This window comes from Festucalex cinctus, chromosome 4 (genome assembly GCF_051991245.1).
Source record: "Festucalex cinctus isolate MCC-2025b chromosome 4, RoL_Fcin_1.0, whole genome shotgun sequence".
Taxonomy (NCBI): domain Eukaryota; kingdom Metazoa; phylum Chordata; class Actinopteri; order Syngnathiformes; family Syngnathidae; genus Festucalex; species Festucalex cinctus.
Window position 1 is genome coordinate 16,875,858 of NC_135414.1, and position 23,952 is coordinate 16,899,809.

The 23,952-nt window shown below is 38.5% G+C and overlaps 2 protein-coding genes across 6 annotated transcripts; both read right to left on the reverse strand.

Annotated features, from left to right (window-relative positions):
- Positions 1-108: 108 nt before the first annotated feature.
- On the reverse strand, positions 109-5,177 carry dtwd1 (DTW motif tRNA-uridine aminocarboxypropyltransferase 1). 5 transcript variants are annotated; one of them, XM_077519352.1, is made up of 5 exons: positions 5,133-5,177; positions 1,270-1,544; positions 1,022-1,159; positions 646-922; positions 109-571 (listed from the first exon to the last, which is right to left on the reverse strand). In XM_077519352.1, exons 1-5 carry the CDS (start codon positions 5,152-5,154, stop codon positions 315-317), a joined length of 969 nt encoding a protein of 322 aa, XP_077375478.1. In that variant the 5' UTR covers positions 5,155-5,177; the 3' UTR covers positions 109-314. The 5 variants fall into 5 exon arrangements, with proteins under 5 accessions (XP_077375478.1, XP_077375479.1, XP_077375476.1 ...); XM_077519353.1 differs by lacking the exon at positions 5,133-5,177 and adding an exon at positions 4,550-4,778 and having other exon boundaries at positions 1,270-1,489; XM_077519350.1 differs by lacking the exon at positions 5,133-5,177 and adding an exon at positions 4,550-4,777.
- A 4,731-nt stretch (positions 5,178-9,908) lies between these two features.
- fgf7 (fibroblast growth factor 7) lies at positions 9,909-17,414 on the reverse strand. Its single transcript, XM_077518250.1, has 4 exons — positions 17,204-17,414; positions 16,354-16,956; positions 11,113-11,219; positions 9,909-11,047 (listed from the first exon to the last, which is right to left on the reverse strand). The coding sequence occupies exons 2-4, from the start codon at positions 16,637-16,639 to the stop codon at positions 10,832-10,834; spliced, it is 609 nt and encodes a 202-aa protein (XP_077374376.1). The 5' UTR covers positions 16,640-16,956; positions 17,204-17,414; the 3' UTR covers positions 9,909-10,831.
- Positions 17,415-23,952: the final 6,538 nt, after the last annotated feature.

The window sequence follows — 23,952 nt, forward strand, 5'->3', positions numbered from 1 at the left end:
CACCACACATTAACAGAAGCCCAGAGGTGTTGCTTGAGAAGGATTTCACGTGTATACATCCAGTGTTTATGAAGCGTTTATTTCTGAATGAAAACTCAAGACCCCACCTTTAAGGTTGACTTCCACTTTATAGTAAGCTAGCATGGCCACTTTAGAGTGTGTGTACGTTAACACTTGTCTATGGTGTGCCAAATTCAAAACATTTATTTTCACTTCACATGGACTTCAGCATTTTATCCCAAATGCTTCAACAAATGTTTGACCTTCCAAAATCAAACTTCAAAATGGAACTTGACTTGATTTACAGTCTTGTTTCAGTCTCTTGCTGTTTTTTTCTCCTCGGCTTCCTTCTTGTCGGCCTCCCTCGACTTGTTGACGACTGTGTGCAGGTAAGAGTAGAAGAAGAGAAGGTTATCGTACTCTCCGCTGTACTCTTGAGCAAGGCACTGCTCATGGAAGTCCTTGAGGAAATAATAGATGGCTTCGATCGTTGCCAGGTACGTGTCTGGTTTGCCCCTCTGAGAGCGCCAGAAGCAGGTTTTCCGAGTCGTCAGCTCAACCCGGAGCAGGTCTGAAACATCACAGCACAGAGCGGCGATGTGAAACCGTTGGGCGAACTTAACCATAAAAACATTCGGCAAGTACCTTGTAGCCTCTCATCCATGCTGATTTTGTTGGTCTGGTTCCACGTGCTGTCGATGAAGACCACCCTTTGGAGGGGAAGCGCCCTTGATTCGGATCCATTCGTTTCATCTGGGGGCCCTGAAGCCGAATTCTCTGTCGAGTGTGCGGCGTTTGCAGAGTTCTCTATTTTCCGCCTCTTTGGCAAGGGCCCACGTGACCTGTTGTCAGTCCTCTCATGCAAACGCTGGATCATGTCTTGTACTGTGACAGCGCCTGGACCGGGGAACACCAACACAACCTAGTGGGGGAAGGGGTGAGATAAGCAGACAGCAGAATGAATGAAATGACGCTTGAGTTTTACACACACTGCTTACTCTATCAAAAAGCTCCAGCTAACCTTGTCTTGATCGTATTCGGGAATGCACGGGTACGTGTAGATGGTGATGTCGCTGGGCGCTAGGATCTTGGCATGAACTGCAGTGCTCTTGCCATCTCTTTCATTAGGATGTTTGATGATGTCTATCTTCACCGGCAGCTGCGCACAAGACACACCACAGCAGACATAATAAAACCGACATTGTAACCATCACAAAGACTTGAACCCAAGGCCGAGAAGAACAAACAATCCCGAACCTTTATACCGACCTTGACAGTGGGGATTTCTTGCAGACTGACGTCCACTAATAGGCAGCATGTGTAGCAGAAAAACATCCTTGATCCTCCGCATTTAGCACATTTGGACCTGCCCCTCTGCTGCATTTTCTCCAGCACGGCGTGCGATGCCAATTTGAGTCCTTGAAGAGGGTGCTTGGACAGCTCGGGAGCGTGTGCGGAATCCCTGGAGCCTTCCACCGAGCCGCTCATGCTTGCTCGTGTTGAACGTTGACAGTCCAGAGGAGAGAACGTGGACCAAATATTAGCTACGCATCAGAGACACATTTTGGCTTGAGTTAACAGATATCTGATACAGGTAACAATATAACAAAGGCCGATGCTGATATTTGGCAGAATAAAATTCAGATAACAGATTAATCAGTGGATCAATTAAAATATATATTTATATAATTAATATAACATCTGTTTTGGTCTCTTAATGCTTACAACAATAAAGATATTAATTATAAGCAGAACATTTGACTGTTTTACATTACTTAGTATTTTGTTTAACTTTACAACTGAGAGAAAAATCTGAAAAAAAAATCGGCAACTTGTTTGACGATTTTTTTTTAGGTGGTGGGGTTTGACTTGTCATCATTGTCTTATTTTTGTAAAGTGTTGATGTGTAAAAAATAAATAAATTAATACATGTGATTTTAAGAGAGCTATTATTATCAATGAACAATTGATTGATTGGGCCCTATTAATTAAATTCAGATACTTTGAATTCAATTAAAGTCAAACAAAATCAATTAGATTTATTTAAAGTCTCAGGCACCAGGCATACACAAACAGGATACACAATATTCAGCAAATAACAACATACGGTAGATATAAGAAGTCAACACACCCGAATGTCAGGTTTTGGTTAAAAATGAGACGAAGATGAATCATTTTCAAGCTTGTTCTTACTAACGTGACCTATAGCTTGAACAACTCAACTGAACACAAAATCAAAATCCTTCAGAAACTACTGTGCTGCACTAACCCTTTCCAACTAGACCCAACTAATAGGCACGTGTCATACACTAGTAGTAGCCTCTTGGACTCTCCTAGTATCACGACTAGTAGTTTTATCATTATTTGTAAGAATCGAGACTAAAGTTCAGTGGTGGATGGGCAGTCGTGGAGACACTCTAGAGATGTTCTACGACTGCGTTTACAGGTGACCAAATCCTTGAAACCGATCTAAAGGTCCGAGACCTAGTAAACTCTTTGTCCTCACTAGGACAACTTGGGCATTACTAGGAGGGTCAAGACTACATGTTACAATGCAGCAAAACTGTGCACTAGTTGGGTCTAGTGACGTAATATCAGGCTAGTTTTGCGCACCAAAACCAAACAACATTACGTATACCGAAATACACGTGTGAATGCTGCTCAAAACACAATGTGCAGTGTGTACATAAGCGCCGAACTGGCCACTAGCTGATGCATGGAAACATTCGTCTTACAAGTGTGTTTCACTTACTGGTCTCACACACACCATTCATTTAGGCGACACAGTGGTCAGGAAACGGCGGTCTGGGATCTTTTTAACGTGTGCTTCTTTTACAACAACATTTTTCCGGTTTGCAACCAACTTAAAATAGATCCGGCCATCGCGAGGAATCGTACGTAAACGTCACCGCCATATTGAATGTGGCATGTATGGCGCATCCGTGAATATTCTTCACTGGGAAAGGGTTTGTCAAAACATGAAGTAGGAGTCACAGAGTCACAACAAATTGGACGCTTTACCATTAACTGTTCTAGAGTGTAACAGTCCGCAAAAGAAAGCTTTTTGAAGCTTAAGAAATAGTTGAAAAATAGTCACACCGGTAATCATTATATATCAATGAATGAATGTGAATAGGTAAATGTTTGTAAATATAAATATTTACATGTGTCTCTGTGATGACCTTTGACTATTGGGATTTTTTTTCTTCTGGTGTTTCTGGAATGTTTAATTTATGTTTTTATATATGCCGCATTTTATCAGTTTACTCTATAGTCAATGCCTCTACCAAGAGAGTCGTACCAACCGTTTAACGCTCAAAGCCAGAGCTTGTTGAAAGGAATTAAATACATTTTGTTGACTTTGTAGTTAATATGAACACTAAATAACATGTTGATGTTATTTAGTGTTCATATATATATATATATATAAATTTGTTATCGTATCTGTTTCCCAAATATACAACATTATATTAATGGCATTAATGTTGGTTGTTGCATTAATTCAAGAAGACTTGAAATTGCATTAGTTTACAGCCAGATCTACCACATTCAAATCTAAAATGGTATGTTTAAAGAGAAACAAGTGTAACATATTATTTCACTGTTTTCCAATGCCAGATGTTAGTGTGATGTTAAACAGACTGGTTTATGTCATATATTTAAAAGATGGCTGGTTTTCTTAAGTTGTTATCAATGAGACAATTGTTTTCATAACAAGCAGATGTGTATTCAATAATAATTTCCAAGTTATCTAATCAGCCATTTATACTGACCAAAAATGTAAATGCAACATATGTGTTTTTGCACCCATTTTGCATGAGCTGAAAGCTCATTTCCAAAATACAAAATAATAATGAAATACTCATTCTAAAATGTGCTGTTTCAATGCCACAGATGTCCTAGTTTTGGGGGTTTGTGCACTGTGCAGCTGGCCGTGAATTGAATATTATGTAGGATTGCTGGGAATCTTTCGTCTAGGACGAAAATCTAGCCAGAACCGCATCTGCATAGATACATACATACAGTATGTACATATGCATTTTATAAGTTTAAACGTTTACGTACAACCTTATAAACAAAACATAACCCTTCACTATAAAAGCATACATACATCCATGTATAGCCTATACATAATACGTTCATATATCCGATATATTACTGTATCGTCGCTGTCGGGTGGAATCTCCATACGGTCAAAGTGACAACTTTTCAGGAAGTTTGTTTGTGTTATACACTCCATACCATTTCACACTCACATCAACACAACACTACACAAAACTACATCCAGTTGCTATATTAGTATGTTTACAAAAAAAAAAAAGTTAGGGGGAAACAATACGCTGACATTGATACAAACACGGCGCCGGGAGGCGTGCAATGCAAAGTCCGTTGTCATGCCAAGCCACACCGTGCAAAAGCAAACATCTGTCCTACATCATCTTAACAAACGCCTTTTTAAAAGTCTGAAGCAATGAATGATGCAATAAATAAAACAATATGAGACAATTAACTCCGTGTATGAAGCGGATATTATGAAACGGGGACAAACCTCCGTGACTCGCGAGGGTCCTTCTGCAACGAAGCATCGCCAGCGATTGATTTTAAACAAACAAGCCAACTTAAATGTATATAACCTTACTATTTTCACTCATTAGTACCCACTCTCTTCAGTACGAAATATACATTTGCAAGTAGTGTTCGAGAGCGCAAGTTACAACCGTGCAAAATAGTGTGTGACGTCATCGATCCGCGCCACTGTGTTGGATTGCGTCATCAAACATTACAGTAGTGGTTGTTGTTTTGACAATTTTGATGCTTAAAATTATATTAAAAATGCAGTAAAGTACTACTACTACTACCACTACCACTACTACTACTACTACTACTACTACTACTACTACTACTACTACTAATAATAATAATAATAATAATAATAATAATAAACCAGTCTATGGCAACTATATGTCTCCATGCTTGGATTTGCGGCACACTGTGCAGTCTCAGCATGATCTGCGGCGCATGCGCAGAAGGTGGCACGTATGGCAAGTATGGCACGTATATTAGGTGAAAATACGTGTTTGTAAAACTTTGATTAAAAGTTATATGCAAATGATAAAATTCATAATACTTACAGCCGTACCCTTGAAAAGACATTTTTCTTCCCAGTTGGCTGAGCCCGTGGCACAAAGGGGGCGGGGCGACAACACAAAAAAACAGCATGATAGAAGAAAAATTAAAAAGGCACAAAGATGAGGGGCACAAGAGCACATTATCTAAAATACACTTACGTTAAATAGAGGCTACAATTACACCACGCATCTTCTGCAGAACAAGGAAACAGGAAGAAACAGTTTTGCAACACTTCTCAAACATTACAGTATTCTCGTATAGTTTGTAACATGCACTCTCATAATGGTATGATGGTATGAAACCTCATATGCTTTAACTCCCATTTTCATTGTATAGATACTGTACATTTACTGTACATTTTTTAGCGCCGCTATAGATGAATCCTTCTTAATCGGTTATATTTGTTTTCCTTTAATAGCCTCTGTTTTCTACAATTACATTTATAAATAATAAATACAGACAGTTGATCACTAATATTATTTATGATTATTCCATTTATTTTACTTTCCATATTATTTGTAAAGATTTTATCAAATAACAATGGTATGTTATTTTGTTTGGTTTTGTTATTGTTGCAGAGAGACTTGTAAATATTTTCATGAATTGCTCTGTCGATTAATGCTTATTTGGATTCAGCAAGTCAATGGAATCCCCACTGATATGAACATTTGTTTTGTTGATTAGTTTAATTGGAATAGCAATTTAAACAGCATACCAAACCCAGAGAACAGGTGAGCCGTAGTTGGTCGTTACCTATTTCCTCAGCACAGATGCTATCTTCTTCAATCTACAGCAAGTGGAAAATGTGATTGTACATGAAAAATAATGAAGTTATCGCATTAATTCTTGGCAAAATATTAACTTTCACTACTGAAAATGGCTCAATGAGTCATGTATCCCTTTAATGACAAAATAACCACCACACATTACATCCAGCATTTATTTCTGAGGTAATTGCGTCAGACTATACCTTAAGGATTATGTTGTAAAATGAATTTAAAATGATAAAGTGTTTTGGGATTATAGGTTGTGTGTGATATATTAACCTAAACATTTTGGAACGGAATGGTGTCAATTAGTCACATTTTTCCCTATTGGCGGCATGGGATCAGTTGCTTGGATGACTGTAATTACTCACAGGAGATTACTGTAATTCTAACCATCCTATACAGCTGCCAGATAATCCTCCAAATCACAATTCACCAATCGCAAGTGCTTGCGTGACTTGCTCATAGTGTAAAAAAAAAAAAAAAAAAAAAAAGCATTGTAAAGGTTTCCCACACAAAGGGCCAATCTTTTACTGTCGATGAACGTGTGATTTTGTGGTGTATTTGCTGTTGCTTTCACAACGCGTTGGTGTTTTGCAGACACAGAATGTCGCTGGTTGCATAAACATAGACTTCTTTGAACAAAAGTTTTTTGGCAGTTCAACCTCTCTGTTTCTCGTGTTGGTCTCTGCATCGCACGAGACCCTCTGGCCTCCCGCCCAGTTGATCTTCACTCGCCAATACTTTCACAACCCCCCATCCACCAGGTTTATTCACCCCACCCACCAAAAATCTTTTCCCAAGACGCTGCTCATTTTGTCAGACTGCCGATGTCTGCGCACGCAGTTGGTAATATGGACCACATGTTTTTTTTTATGCATTTATGCCTCCACACAAATTTCAAAGAGATGCCAAACCATTTTAACAAATAATGTGTTTTTGTCATAGCATCATTATATAACCACAAATGCAATTAAATTGCACAAGCACTCTTGAGTTGGTTTGTTGCAGGTAATGCAATGCTAGAGGCATTCAAACACATCCACTGGGACCTTTATTGTGTGAACAGTCATTTCCAGGACGTCTCTTGATGTCGGCTGTCTTTTTCTTGTAAAAGTTTTTCCCATAGGAAATATTAGAAACAGAAATAATCTATTCCAGACTCACAAAATCATTATTAATTGCACAGGAAGTTTTGGAAGCAACATTTCAACAAAAATCATCTAAACACAGTGAAAATGAAACAGATTAAATTTCAAGACAGTTCATCGTGTAATGTTTGGCACAGTAATTTGTCAAACTTTGTCACAAAATACCTTAACTTTTTATAGAAAGGGACAACGCATATGATTGAAGCTGTTGTCATTCTCTTGAGCTGAGAATCATTCTTCTAGTGGAATGAATAAAATACAAATCTAAAGAAAAAGCAAACATGCAAATCCTTGTGAGGCACTGAAGTCTCGTACAATGTCGTGCATGATGACCATCAATTTTGTTTAGGCTAAGTTCTGGGCAAGAGCTGAAGAAATAAGAAAAAAACATACACTTTATATAAATTTTCTTTAAAATCCCAGTTCTGAGGACTCGGGTTCGAGTCCAGGCTCCAGCCTTCCTGGGTGGAGTTTGCATGTTCTCCCCGTGCCCGCGTGGGTCTTATCCGGGTACTCCGGTCTCCTCCCACATTCCAAAGACATGCATGGCAGGTTAATTGGGCGCTCCAAATTGTCCTTAGGTGTGTTTGTGAGTGTGGATGGTTGTTCGTCTCTGTGTGCCCTGCGATTGGCTGGCAACCAGTTCAGGGTGTACCCCGCCTACTGCCCATAGTCAGCTGAGATAGGCCCCAGCACCCACCGCGACCCTTGTGAGGAACAAGCGGTTTAGAAAATGGATGGATAAAAACTATTAAAACATTTTTATGTATAATGATTCAATTACAGTATAATAGACATAAAAGTTAAATAATGTACCTTTGGTTGTTCAAAAACAAACAGTTATAAAAGATTACATGCGATTAATCTTCAGTTAAATACAACTGAACTGTACTAAACAAATGTATTGTTTAAGGGTGTTTAATTGAGTCATTCTTTTACATCTTCTTTTACATGATATCCTATTTTAGATATGATTGACCTTTTCAGTTTCTGCTATTATTTAAGATGTTCTATAAAAATGTGCTATAATTCCATCCATCCATCCATCCATCCATCCATCCATCCATCCATCCATCCATCCATCCATCCATCCATCCATTTTCTCAACTGCTTCTTCCTCACAAGGGTCACGGGGGTGCTGGAGCCTATTCCAGCTGGCTTCGGGCAGGAGGCGGGGGACACCCTGAACTGGTTGCCAGCCAATCGCAGGGCATAGATACGAAAAACCAACACACAAGCACACCGAGGGACAATTCAGAGCGCCCAATTAATCTGCCATGCATGTCTTTGGAATGTGGGAGGAGACCGGAGTACCCGGAGAAAACCCACGCAGGCACGGGGAGAACATGCAAACTAACTCCACCCAGGAATGCCGAAACCTGGACCTGATCTTGCGTCCTCAGTACTGGGAGGCGGACGTGCTAACCAGTCATCCACCGCTATAATTCCAATGAAACAGAACAACATCTGACAGTGTTATAATTTTTGTGTAAATGTTTAATGATGCTATTTTGCGTGCGCTCTCTTGACAGTTCACTCTTACTGGTGCTGGCTTCTTGGGTCCACTGGCAATACACAACCTTGAATGTGAAATGTGTTTACATTTTAAGTATGTTACAAATTATCTGCTAAGACTAACTTTGCGTGACTTGGCAGGCAGCTCTACCTTGCTCACATGTTTGGGTCAAATGTATTTCAGGGGTTCGCTCTCTCAATTTGACTGTCTCTATCTGACAGGGGTCCAGATGTGAACCCAGCCCGCAGAGGTAAAGATGTGTGTGTGCGTGCGTGAGTGCGTGTGTCCATGCATGAGTGAAGCTGGAAAGTGTGGGAACTCTACCAATATGTCTGTTTTTGTGGTCATTGTCATCAAAACTCAGTGGAATTCAAATTACATTAAAACGTCACATATTTAGATTATCCCCACATTGGTTAATTAGCATATCATTAAAAAAAAAAAAAATTGGGACGATGTCATCTGTCCATAGGCTCAAAGATTTCCCAAATGTTTCTTTGCTATGTGTCTGAAATGTTATCTAAAAATCAACATCATAGTCATGATTGGGTTATTTTGACTAATCTGAGAAAAGTTTTTAGTGTCCTGAAATAAATGTTCTAATGTGAAAAGGGGTTGGACAGATATCATAATGTTCCCTTTTTCTTTCACATTGCATAGAATGACAAATCATACATCTTGTTATTTAGGTACTGTACATACTTAAGCACATACAGTATGTACTGGTGCATAATAACATACATATGTTATTCCAAAGAACAATGTATTTTTGGCTCTGTATAGTTTATAGTGGCGTGCAAATAGAAAAAGATCTTTAACGTAATATGTCATCATCATATTATGATAATGACAGTGAATGATCAGCTTCAAGTCTCTTGAACATTTCAAGTCGACCAGTCAAAAATGTGGACACTGTCATGCTACTGAATGAGAAAGAATGCCCAATCTTGGCTATACAGTGGACTGCTGCATCCATGAATTCGCATAATTACGATTAAAAAAAATATTTAATACTGTACATACACTCCAAATTATTGAACTCACAAATCACAAGTTTGTATTTTAGTACGGCCCTCAGAAGATTTATAAAAGTTGCTCTCCACTCCTGTATTGTAGGTCAAGGCAGTGTCAATCGACAATGAGAATTATTCATTTGCGGAGACGGGACTTCAATTATCTCATACAACTTAAATGTATGCAAATGTTACAACTATAATTCAGACTCGACAATGTGTTTGAGTACTTTTACAAGTCCAGCTTGTTTCATTTGATCTGTTTTATGTACTTGTATGTTTGTGTGCATGCGGTGATATGAATAAATAGCAAGAAAACACACAAAGAAAATGACTTTTATAAAGAAATATAATATTTAATAATAAAATAACATGAATAGTGGTTTAAAAGCTGATGGAGCAAGTCAAACTACTTGCATGTGTTCTAGTTGTGTTTGTTTTGCATTGTTCTTTTCCCTGACAAATACGCTAGTTGGACAAAAGTATTGGGACATATGACTGTTATATTAAAAGTGAAAATAGGACTTTTTTGTCCCCAAGTTCAGTTTGGTGCCAGTTTGACAGCTGTCACACAGTTCCAACGTCATAATTGACACTATTTGTGGCAAGTTTCTTGAAACAGGATCCATTCTTGACCAAACCCCCCCAAAAAAAACACACACACAGAAGACACCCTGCCATTTCCTTTAGTGATGACACCAAAGACCTGGAGCAGGGAACATCTACCTGGAGTGTTGCAGCCTTTTTAAAGGGATGCTATGTGGAAGTGATAAGGTTCTACCCATACCGAATTCTGGTTGTTGGTTGTTGAAAGACTGTTGAAAGATTATGGTGCTCAACAATCTGAAGTCAGCACAGATTTCAGTGCATCCCTAAGGCTAGATTTTCCCTGGCTTTGCTGGAATGCCTCCTCTAGGAGTTCAGTGTGTTCATCAGTGGCATGACTTGCGCTGCATGGGTTTGATCAGATCATCCTGTTTCGAGAAACTTGCCATATGTAGTGTCAATTAATTTGTATGTGTTGTTCTCAAACTGGTACTGAACCGCAGTTGGTGACAGAAAAACTTGCTGTCAGTTTTGCAACTGATGAGCCATGGCCAAGATAACAAATACTTTAAAAAAACAAAAATCAAAAAACAAAACTGCACACTGTTGATGGCGGTCTTGAAACGAGTGGCGTGTAGCTGGTGATCACTTTACATGTCTGTTAAAATATCCGCTAAGTGAATTCATACACAAAGTGATTCCTTCGTCTCAGTCCGCCCTCCTCGCCTCTTCCCTGCATTTCATGGGGATAAAGTGTGACGCCACGTGCTCCCTCCTCGTCTTCTTCCCCCGCATGGGCCGCCCCTTCTGAGAAAGCGCTATGAACATCTCTTTGCCGTTTTTAGTCCACTTTGCCGATGAGTAAGCGTTGAAGTAGTTTTCTAGGAAAACCTCCTTGAAGTTGCAGTTTTCGTTGTAGGTCCTCTGCAAAAGGTCACGAGAAGGGCAACTTAAATCCAGCCACGTGCTGTTGTATGTTTGACATTTACCTTTCCTTGCAGCTGCCCGGCTTTGTTCATGGAGATGTAATGCTGACTCTTTATACCCTTGATAGCCAGTATGCCCCCCTCAGAAACTGTCCTGATCTCCAGGATGCCTATCAGACAAATGGAGACATAGAACAGAACAGGTAAGATGCTGTTGACGTCCAACCTTCACTCCGGAATGCATTCCCGCCCCCTCAACATTTGTCTTCATTCACAGAACGAGGCCAAAGTTCCGGTGGTTAATGAGAACATGGCCTCTCTGGCTTCATTCAAACTTGTTAGTTGACCTGCTTGACCCTTACACAAGCCACAATTTATATGCCATAGCACATATGGGAGACACATTAGGGCTTATTCCCCCCGGGATTGAGAAAATAACCTCCTGGCGTGAGCTTTGCACGCTATAGTCAAGGCCTGCTCTTGAAAAGTGCGAGAGTACGCACATGCTGGCATTACAATCGTGGTTTGTGTTTCATGTAAATAACGTGAGTCGCATTTGTATGCGGTACGCCCGGCGGCTTTGTTGTTGACAGCAGAAGCAACATGTACCATGAATGTTAAGTTTAGCGTAATAGACTTGATAGTGAAGTGGAACAAACAACAAGCTCGTCTACGGCTTTGATGAGCTTCAGAATAGTACAATATTTACAGTAAAACACTTCATTAGGTATGTTTGCACAGTGTTATGCAACCAATTAGAGCTGTGTCAACAATTCTGGCTTTACAAAGATAATAATGATCAGATTTGACTGATAACGTCCGTTATAGTGGTATTAATTTAAGTTTATTTGTTGTAGTTTATTTATAAGTAGATCGTCTAAGTATTACTAATTCTAATCCATCCATCCATCCATCCATCCATCCATTTTGTTTAGCACAGTGCTTTTGCAACTTTCACATCAAAAATACTTAGCTCACAAGCAGTGAGGTTCATGACTACACAGATATAAACATAAGAACCCAAAATGAAAATTAGCCTATATTGCAATTTATGGGAAAATACATAAAGAAATACATAAAGAAAATATTAAATGGATTTTTGAATATGTTTTATGCTTTAATCAATTCTACATTGTGCAACAATGTGATAGCAAGAAAAACAAAATATTTAATATAAGGTTCATTTTCAAACAAACCAATCCGTGTCAAAATATATATAGAATGTGACGTTTAATTTATTGGAGCCAAACACTGTTGCCTCAATACAAGTAAATTGAAGATATCGCCAAGGACTCCCAGTTAAAGATGGCGGCCGGTGAGGTCTTCATGCCCTCATCCAAGTGCTGACAGCGCTCAGTACGTTCTGGGCTTAACCGTGCACTTCCACTCGCTTTACTGGCAGATCAGAAAGACTAAATGTGTCAGACTCATTCATGAAATACTGTTTATTCGACTGCTGAGTGTCAGCATATGCATATTTTTGATAAAACATGTACAGTATATACTGCATCAATTAATGTTTGCACTATGTCTCTTCTCGCCCATCTATTTGAAGTGGAAATATGCTAATTCAGCTATTATGATGATGAAATTAATGACATTATTGGATTGTAAAAGAAAATCAAAGTAAAACGTGGACCACTGAGCTGAAATGGAAAATAATTTATTGGATTCATTATTAGGTTTTTGTTTTGTTTTTGTTGTTGTTGTTGGTTTGCTTCCTCCCCTGTCCGTCTTCACCGCACATCCCTGATCTAAATTCATAATAGCAAATATAAAATACAGTTTGTATTAGGCTTTTTTTCAAAAACAAAGCAGAGATTTTATTCCTAAAGAGTTTATTTAATAATTTTGTCAGCCAGTGCAACAATATGCACAGGACATTAACACTGCACTTAAATCTAGGAAAGTCAAAATGTACTTAACCCCCCCCCCCCCCCCCCCCCCCCCAAAAAAAAAAAACAGGAAACCAAACATTTATAAAATATTAAATATAATGTATTTTATGTAATGTATAATAAAAACTGACTACTGGATTAGAAAAAAGTTGAAGCCACTTTAACCTTATGCACAATTTCATCATTTAATTCAGTGATTCTTCCTTGTACCACTAGAGGGAGCCCATATGGCAGACTTTGAGACTCACTGCTCTTGCTTGCACTTATCATCATTATGGTCGCAGGAGAGTTTACTTTTGGGCAAGAGACGGGGCACACCAGTCGCCAGCCAATCACAGCATTAATTCTAGTATTTTGGTTTTATTTACTTATAGAAAGTGGCAAATTTATGGCACCGTCACAATTGCAGTTTATGAATACACTTTGGCAATACCAAAGCAACTACAATTTATTGTATGTGCACTGGATTCTATCAGATGTTGCAGGTGCCCCTTGTGTGCAAGTACAAGACAATAAAGTAATAAATAAAAAAAAAATCATTATTTTAGTGAAACATACTAACAACAACTACATGGCAGCAATACGTCATACACATTACATACTGCATGACGTTTTTTTCAACATTTTATATGAGAATTAAACGTCCGAACACTTGGCACCTGACCGCTGGAGAAAAGAGGGGATTCCTCTATTAGAGCTGTTTTCCAGACTGACATTGAGAACGCAGTGTTGATCTCACTTGCTAGATCACAAACAGATGACAGTCTCCCAATCTTGGAATGTTGTTTATACTCGGCACTCTTGAAGTCACCATTGCTACCCCTCGAGTGCCTGCTGAGCTAACATGACGAAATGTCGTGTAGACACAGTCCCAAAGCTGTACATCTCTATTTGTAGACCTTTTACACATTTTGACTTTTTTAATTATTCTTCGTTTGTTAGTGTAAAATATCCTTGAACTTAATAAGGACAGCCAGGATAGTGTCGCTATTTGTGTTGTCTGAAAGGATATTGTCATGATATTATTATAGCATGATGAAAGTGCTGTTCCAAATACATTACGTGACAGTTTAAGAGTTATTTGCTCTACTGTGGGAGTGATGGAAAATGTGTACTATACACATTTTGATGCATTTAATGTACACACATTTGTCATTTATTTAAAGGACTTGTGTTCTCTTTAAACAGATCTTGACTTCAATATTTAAAAGCCATTTTCAGGGATTGGCATATATGCATTATTATTATTATAATTATTATTATGTGCATTATTCCTCAATACTATACTGTGTAATTCGTTGCCTAGTATGTAGTTCAATGTGGCTTAGGATATGTTTTATTTCGTTGCCCTAACATTGGGATTATTTTACCATTCCTCTCTCTCCCCACAAACTAAACAACACAAAACATTCATGTTTTTCCCCCCTGCTGTGGTTTACTTTGGTTTTAATCAACCTGGCAGCAGATTGTCTGTTCTTTTCCCTCCTGCAATCACAATCATATTTGCTGCAAACTCACTTTAATCACTGCCCATGGAGTTTCACGTTGATGTTCATGTGCTGACAATTACCGTTTACTAGTTTGTTCAAAGTGAAACCAGCTGCTTTTTTAAATTTGTTTCACCACTTGTTTGTTTTTTGGAATATGCATGGTAAGAACCAACTGGCACGAACAAATTTGCCACTCAGATAACAATAGGTGCTCTTCAAAATGTCCCAAAAGTTGTAAAAGATGCACCACAGGCATGCTTCCAGTCTGGAATGTAGGAGCCAAAAACAGCGCTAGTCTCAGTTTCACATTGTGGTTTTATTTTGTTCTTATTGTTTTATATGAAACAATGTCCTTACTATAGTTTAGAATGATAGAAAAAGAGTACACTACTGTTTGAATCAAAAGTTTCTGTGTTGAATGTCCCTGCACGTGTTTATGGTTTGCATGCAATTGTTAGCCACAAAAGTCTGAATAAAGTCTTTTTTTTTTTTTTTTTTTTTTTTTTGCCAACCAATGTGCAAACATCTTTCCCATTCTCTTTTAGGTTGGCTGTCATGCCAACATTCCAGCCAGAGCAACACTGCCAGATAGGAGGAAATGATAACTTCTTAAAACATCCTCAGTGTTAGTATCCACTATCCGTTAAAAACCTGATATTCGGATCACATTTGCAATCTGACTGAGATTCAGAAATCCTCACTCAACATCAACCAGACAATTTCTGACTTTTTTTTTTTTTTTGCACTTTTTTTTTTTTGGAGTGGAATTTGTACTGTCATTGTATTCCCATTCAGTTTTGGTGCCTGTAAGTTAAGAACTCCTCTCATCACAGTACGTTTCGGGGAGAGTAAATCAGCCAGAACAAATGTGGCGGTGTCGAGTGCGAGGTCACACACACACTTGTCAACCAGCCCCTAAGTTCACTTCATGACAGTCTTGTTATGGTTTGACAGGCTGCCGCCAGTTTTGTTTGTCCACACTGTCACTCTGGCTACACAAGCACACGACAACTGTTGATAATTTGTTCACTCACTGCTGGCACCTTGACAGGGAAAAGACACTTTTACTAATTATTACTAATCTTGTGTGGTAGATATAAACAGTACCGACTGTGACAAATCTCTTACATTCATCTTATCACGTTTAAATTGTGGCATTTATAAACTAACGAGCTGGTAAAAACATCACAGCATATCTAAGCAACCAGACACCAGACTAGTCGAATTAGATGCTTAGTAAATGACCAGAACGAGTGAGTTACAGCTCACCTGTCTCCAAAAATAAAAATCAGTATATAGGGGCTCTGAAGCCAACCAAAATATTTCTAATGCTAAAATAGGATTTTCATTGTTATACATGAACTTTAAAACTTACTTCTTCACAAAAAGCAACATATTATGAAGCAAAATATTATTTTTTGAATGAGGAAAAGAGACAAATTTCTAGTTCAATAAATCAGATGAAATTTGAGTACAAAAACTCTTACTCAGAGTTCAGTTGAAATGACTAATTTCGGTTTAAAATGGTAAAATGTCAAGCGCTCACTAAAATTCCAGAGTCCGTATAATCACACTTGATATTACTGAATGGTCTCTTGTTGTTTTTGATGACACGTGGTTTTATAATTTTTGAAGCACTGCACTTCTACTCACAATGGCCTTTTTAACTCAATGTGCAGTAGAAGACAGCAATGTAGCCAATCACAAGCTTGTGAAAGCCACGATTAAATCAGCACACATAATATCAATAGACATGTTTGTCATTATGTCTTGTGGACAGTCCAACTTTCTGTTTAAGCATAACTAAATTAAAGGCTGATACTACAAATTTTTTTTTCAATGCAAAGTAACATTAGCATACAATCATGCAGGTGGTCACATGGTGCTAAATATAAGTGACAAACAGTCATCCTTACTGTAACAGTTGGTTAGGTCTTGAGTCCCATTGATGTTGCCTTCATCATCAATTGTCAGGAACCACTGGGTGCGGCTGAACAGCTGTCGGATCCGCACATCTCCTCCCTCCATGTAGTCATAATTCCTGGTGTGACGCTCGTGTCTCGAGCAGTTCATGATGGCAGCGAGTTGTGCCGGTGTGCAGTCACTGTAGACCACACGCACGCTGCTGAATAGGAAGATGGCATGCAGGTAGAGTCCCGAGAACAGATTTGGAAGGTTCCATGTCAGCATCCATTTGTGCATTATAATACAATGCAGTGGGGATCGATGAACAACATACTGAAAACAGGAGACGAGATCTGCTCGCTATCACTTAGCTCAAGTGAACCCCGTTGAACTCTGTCACTCCAGTTACAACCTCAGGGTTCGCGCTCTGGCAGCAGGGAATCCTTGCAGGACAATGAGTAAGGCTGCCTGTGGTCGAAACACTTCCAAAAGTTGGTTGGAGTTGAAAAAAGCTGGAGAATATTCTGAAGAAGGAGATGTGATGTAGTGTTTTTGTCTTATGGTGATTTTTAGTCTTCAGTGATGCAAAGCGTTGTCTTCTCTATCCCCAGAGTCTGTCAAAGAACATCATAACACGTCAGGGAATGTTATGGAATCTTATATATTCCGTAGGACTCATAATGCTAAAGTGTGAAGCAATTCTTGTCAATAAATATGCAATATTTGAGTGTAATATGACAGGCATGTGCTGACATGTGAGCCATTATGTCACTGCATGCCGGTTTGTAGTTGAGAATCTTCTCTTGCATCATCTCAAATATATGCTTTCAACTCATCAAAGAAATAAATGGAATTACTTACATGTGATGGAAGAACTTGCCAGAGTTGTATTCCCCTTTCAGCACGAATTTGGATGGGAACACCTAAAATAAGTCCAGAAATGCAGTGCGAAGAGCTGAGCGCTTGTGTCTGTTCCAGTGGACGTCTGCCTGCTACTGGCAGAGAGACTGCGCGTGTGCATCCTCCACTGTCGCTCAGATAAATGCCTCCTGCTGACCTCACTTGAGAGCAATTAGATCCCAACCAGTCAGCTGTGCCTGGCCGTGATGCAGTGGAGGAACACCCTCCACTTGCATCGCGCTGTCTCGCACACTCAGGACGTGAGAGGGAGCTAGAAACTAAATAGCAGCCTCTCATATTGTTTTCTTTGCAGACATCAATCTTACCTTTCAAGTTCTTTGTAACTTTTATTTTTGATGTACAGTAATTGTCCAAATTGTTGCTATATTGTAAGACTTTTGTGAAAGGTTTATCTCTCATTTTAAATGCTTCACTTGCTGTTTTTCTTAGTTGGATTAAATCTCACCAAAGGATTTAGCTACAGACTGACGTGAAACCGCTTCAAAGACGAGCTCCAGCATACCTTCTTATTGTGTATAATAGTGGAAGAAAGCTAAAAGTAACAATAATGTCTGGCAGGTATCCATTCAAGGGGAGAAAACAGAAGCAACTGCTCAGTAATCATCCGAATGTCAGGGGTCGTGCACGTGCCTTTGCTTTTTGTGTTTGTGTTTAACTCATTCACTGCCAGTCATTATAGACAATTTTTACATTTCCAATACTCACGTGATATTCCATTCAATAATTATATATAAACCGAATCTACCAAATAACAGAATAGACTCCCTACTTTTTGTCCCGTCCCGTTCTTTTATAATTGACAGCAGAAAAATGTAGGTTTGCCAAAATACAGCCATTTCTCCCATGGACTCTGAAACTGTGTTTATTTCCTATAAAATGGGGCAATGATGTCATCTACCGGTGGTTGGGCATCAGTAAAGTTGTTTCCAAGTTTGATATTTACAGTGGAGCATGCTCAGATTCGCCCCCATTTAGCACCGCTCTAAAAAATACAATTGACAAGTATACTTGTCAAAGGCAGTGAATGAGTTCATCAAAGTTTACTACGACGCGGTATGTGGGCCATGCATAAATATTAGAGCTGTCAAACGATGATATTTTTTTAATCAGATTAATCACATCTTAAAATTTTGATTAATCACAATTAATCGCTTAATTAAAAGCGCTTTTTATCAACATCTTTTGACCGCCAAATTTAAAATGCACCTCTTGTGTTAATTTTTTCAACATTTAATGTTCAGAGGATGTCTCATTCTCCTCTTTTTTTCTAATCAGTAATTACTTGCATAATTGAAAGCGGGAAAAATGTGACCGCAATAGTTTGACATGAGCAAATATTCTGAATGTCACACGCAAACATTTATGAAATGCTTCACTTTAAAACATGTTACGTTTATTGTTCAAACACAACCTGTGCTACCTTTAACGTAGCCATCATGTGTCAAGCTAAAGGATCATCTGCGGTCAAAATTAATAGTTTGATTAATCTGTGTCAATACATGATTAATGCGATCATTTTTTGTGATTAATTAATTAGTAACGCTTTAACTTTGATAGCACTAATAAATATATAAATATATATATATTTGCAAGAAAAAAACTTGCTGATTTATGACACTATAAAGTGGCAAATTTGTAAGAAGAAAACTCACAAATATACTAGAAATAATCACACAAATTTATGACATTATAAAGCGGCAAATTTACAAGAAATAAACTCACTGATTTGCGGCACTGTAAAGTGGAAAATTTGTAAGACGAAAACTCTCAAATGTACGAGAAATACACGTAGTGTACTCGGATGTTTGTGCCAATACTTTTCCGCAGGTGTTCAAATGAGATAGTAATTGCTTTAGCAGAGAATAACCATATCATATTAAGCATTTGCACTTTGATAAATTCGCTAAATTGGCGTGGTGAATCTGCTGTTCTCAGTCATTCACTTGCATTTACCTAACGTCTGCTAGCTTCTGATTGGTTTGTTTTAGTCAGCTGATAGGGGGTCAGGAAGTGTTGTCGCTGTAGCTGCAGTTTGTAAAGAGTAAAGTTTAGAAATCCGTCTCCATCTCCGTGACGTTATATAGCTCTTGGCGGACAAAAAGCCAGCGTCTCGTGCAGATCATGTAGCTACTCTATGTCTCATAAGCATGTGCGTTTATTTCTAATACATTTATGAGGTTTTTTTTTCTTGCAAATTTGCCACTTTAAAAGGTCACAAATCTGTGAGTTTATTTCACCTAAATTTGTGTTGTTTTTTTTCTTGGAATGTTACACCCCTTCTAAAAATATCTATTTATATGTGGCCCCAATACGCTGTTGTAGTTTATTGCAGTAGATACCTGGCATTTACTTGTAAGTAGGTACACTTCAAACGTTTTTATGGGCCGTGAATGACGCGCTCCCCTGGGGAGGTCAGGCTGTAGGCCCGAGAGAGTTGGACTTCTGGCTGCAGCAGGTCTCCTTAACTCATGGTGATAAAGATCTGATCTATTAGGTGTCATCCCGGCCTGTTCATCTGTCTCTTGTACCACCTCAGGGACAGTTCACACTTGGAAATTTTTGTTCATATTCTTAACGCTCATTTATGATGAGAAATCTGCTATCAAGATTTATCCCTTCTGTCCTTTGATGGGATGCTTTATCAGGAGTTGTCAAACAATTTGGCTGACCTGGGAAAGTTACACTTCGCTGGATTCTTCAAAACTCTTAAGGGAGGGGCCAAGTGGTTCAAAGGCTGTGCTCATTCCTGTGTGCAGCTCAAAATAAAAGACTGTACAAAGGATGCTTGTTGAGGTTCAATTTTGAATTTTTCTGTTTAAAATAATTGGGGTTATTTATCTGACATTAAGTGGTAAATACAATTATGAAAGTCAGAGTGCTAACGAACACAACCTTTTAAAACGTCAACTTTTGCCATCTTGCCATCTGCACAATACGATAACGCTGGAAAGTTAGGTCAAAATTGAAGTCATTTTTGTATAAAGCTTCAAGCCCAACAAACTCAAACTGAAATTTCTGCAGAGCATGCCTTAAAGCTTCAAAGACATTTGAACATTATGGATGAATTTGAGTCTCCTGATTAGTAAGGAACCACTACATCAACAAGTACCCGTATTTGAGCCAGCGAGATTGCCCTTAAGTTAAGGAAGAACTTTTTTTTTTTTTTTTTTTTTTTTTTTTTTTTTTTTTTAGCAAACATCTCAGCAATTAGGACCAAAAAGACGAAGATAACATCTGGTCTCATTAAAATTAAAGCCACATTTGGGCTATTTCGCTAATGCAAATGTCTGAGTTCTGAGACTTCACTAATTCTCATTGGAGGCACCCAGCACTTGAGAATAGTCATCGCAATCAAGCCCTTAAATTGCTGCAGTTGTTTGGGTTAGGATTTAGATGGCTTGCCTACTGATGACCATGAACATTTTACCATCCATGGACAAATCGTCTCTGAACCTACTATGTGTCCTTATGACTAACGCCGCGGTTTGAGTAACAACCACCAAATGCTGAAAACCAATTCTCATCATGATCAAGGTCATCAAGGTGGTTGTCATGCTAGGAATACAATTACGCATGCCAAGAATATGATTACACAATAAGGTATGAAGGTAATTGTTAATTTGAGCAATACAATTTTTTGTATTCTGTCTGTTGCCTTAACTATAGTTATCATTTGCAATAACATTTAAGATCCACTCCTTTGCTTTCATCAGTATGCAAAAGGGGTTTCTCCCACAGTGTACGATTGATGAGTAGATTGCTGTTGTTGGATGTCATTGCTGTAAATTCTATTCAGTGGTTTGTTTGCTTTATTTTCAATGCTGATGCTGAAGCCAGTGAAGTTTGTGAAGATTGAAATCATTGCAGTGCAACACACAATCACACAAGCTCATCATTCCTGTTCCAACTCCAAATTCATAGTAGCCTCCCATTGTATTCTCAGAATCTTGCTTCAAGTGGGCTGCACGCCACATACACATTCTCTTAATTTGTCAACAACGTGCCAACAACTATGCTCTTTGAAAGTTTGTCTTAATTCATCCCAAGTGCTGATAAATCTCTTAATCTCTCAGGGGCTGGCTGTCAATCAGGATGTGCTTATTATTCTTGATGAAGGACATGAATATTTGCTTTGTAAATGATAGCCCAGTTTAGAATCTCCTAGAGTGTTAGTCACAAAACCTTGTCCACATTTATGATAGTTTCCATAGTTACTGTAGAGACATTTGCCTTCACACAGTGTCACCTTGCAACACTCTAAAAGCATTCTTGATGAGAGAAGAGTCGCTGCGTGTCCTCGTCACTGTCTTGCAGCGATATGACTGCATTCGTGTTGGGAGAGTGAATTATGTCTGGCTCATTCTATTCTTAACACAGTTTTAGACTGTTTGGGTTCAGCTTTTGCTTTCTAAATTCCATGATAATTAGGGATCTCTTGGGATCGGAGCCTCATAACATTAGCGCCAACTAAAAATAACTGACTTATAAACACACGCACACAGAGCGACACGATGCACATTTTCGGCAAAGGATTTTGTTGTATAAAAGTAACCTAGATGCCCGTCAAATCAAATCAGAAATGAGCAGCGGTCTTGTTTACTTACTCATCCCAGCAATTTAGCATGCTTGACTCTTGTACAAGTCAATAATGAAGCCAAATGTTTATATTTTTAAAATATATAGTTACAAGGCGCATCAAAAGAATTTGTGTGGACACACATGAACACGAAAGTGTTTGCCAAAAGACAAATAAACTCCAAAAAGCAGAACAAAAGTCTCATAAAAGTAGTTGTTTAGAGCAGTACCAAGTTCCAGACGGTCCAACAGTCTTCAGCTATGTAATTCCAGCATGCAGTAGACAAACAGCTGTGATTAAAGGAAAATATATTAGAAATATAATCGGGGGGGGAGTGCTTCGCATACAAATAAATGTGATTAACAAAATTTTGAAGTGGCTTCTACATTTAAATGCTAGTTAAGAAAAGCAAATCGAAGGCCTAATGCGAGATTGACGACTGGTACCAGTTAACAATCTGGCAGCTAAATGTTGCACTAACTGTAAATTGATTGAGAGCAGATTGACTGTGGCCAGCGAAGAGGGAGTTACAGTAAACTAGATGAGAGAAAACAAAGGTGTGACTAAAGAGCTGAAGGACAGTTGGAGGCAGAGGCCACACAAATATTTTCATATTTCAGGCATTTCATCCACTCAAACATTTTAACAACATTTTTTCTTTTTTCTTTTTATAACTCATCTCAGGGTGGAGACTTTCCAGAATTGATTTTGTATCTAAATGGCCATTTTCCCCTTTCTTTCTTTCTTTCTTTCTTTCTTTCTTTCTTTCTTTCTTTCTTTCTTTCTTTCTTTCTTTCTTTCTTTCTTTCTTTCTTTCTTTCTTTCTTTCTTTCTTTCTTTCTTTCTCGTTCATTTTAATGTCACAACTTCACAAGTGTGCATTGATTACATAAAAAAAAAAAAAATTCAACCATAAATGATCATCTCCAATTATGTGGTCACCTAGGAGAGTTAGTATATCCACATAGCTGTACAGTAAATGTACTCTCTAAATACCAAATGGAGATGTGATGCATCATGACTCCCAGAATCCTGGTAGCAATGAACCGAAAGAACCGGGAAAAGAAAAAAACAATCTAACCATAACACATTTTCCCCACATGTGTTTGGGAGATTTTGTTATGGTCCAATCTATTGAAACCAAGGTTGAACGTTTTTACCAAAATCACAAAAAGTCAGCCAAAAGGCAGCAGTGTTGCCACAGTTACCTTGACTGATTTGATTATAATAGTAGCTAAATTAGATTGCAAGTTACTTTATTCGTTACATTCAGCGGCTGCCAACAACACCAGCTCAACATAAAAGCGACAACTGGTTTTCTCCTCTCATTGTTTTGGTGTTGGCTGCTGGGTATGTAGATGTGGGTTCGACTCATGCTGAAAACGTGATTTGGCGCACATGTGACATCATTCCCGGAGATGTAAGAGGAAAGCAAAAGGAAGGAAAGTGACAAAAATTGGGATGGAGTGACTTGGATAGGTAATTTTAATCTGATTACCGACCGGTCTGGAAATACTAACATGTTAGATTACCATTACCAAAAAAGTTGCTATCTTAGAGTAACTTATTATTAAATAATGCATTACTGGCATCACTGTTGTTGTTGTTGTGGCACCAACACAACACTGATTAGTTACCAAAAGAACACCGTGAAGCACAGTGGTGTCAACATCATGCTTTGAGGTTGTTTTTGTTCAGCTGGAACCAACAGCTGAACTTTATTTGGGGTTAATCAGAGGCACTTCAAATGGTGGCAGGTGTGTACTAACTCTTAACATGAGCTTGAATGTTACTGGCTAATTTCGATCACATAAACGTTTAAAGACAGGTTTATTAAGGATTTCAAATGTATTTAGCTGTAGTCCAACTGTTGCATTGATGGTTCTGAAATCCTCAGCGTCTGTTGTTTTCATTCGCTACAGAATGTTCCGAAAGTATTCAGTTTATGGTAGACAAAGCAATAATACAGGCTTTTTTGTACAGCACATGTACACACAGTATTGCACACTTTGAAGCACCTCTTCCTGGGTGTTAGCGCAGTAAAATAACACATGGTTGCCCCTCAGCCTGACCCCTCAGCGTCTGTCTAATTTGGGGAGTGAACTTTACCTTT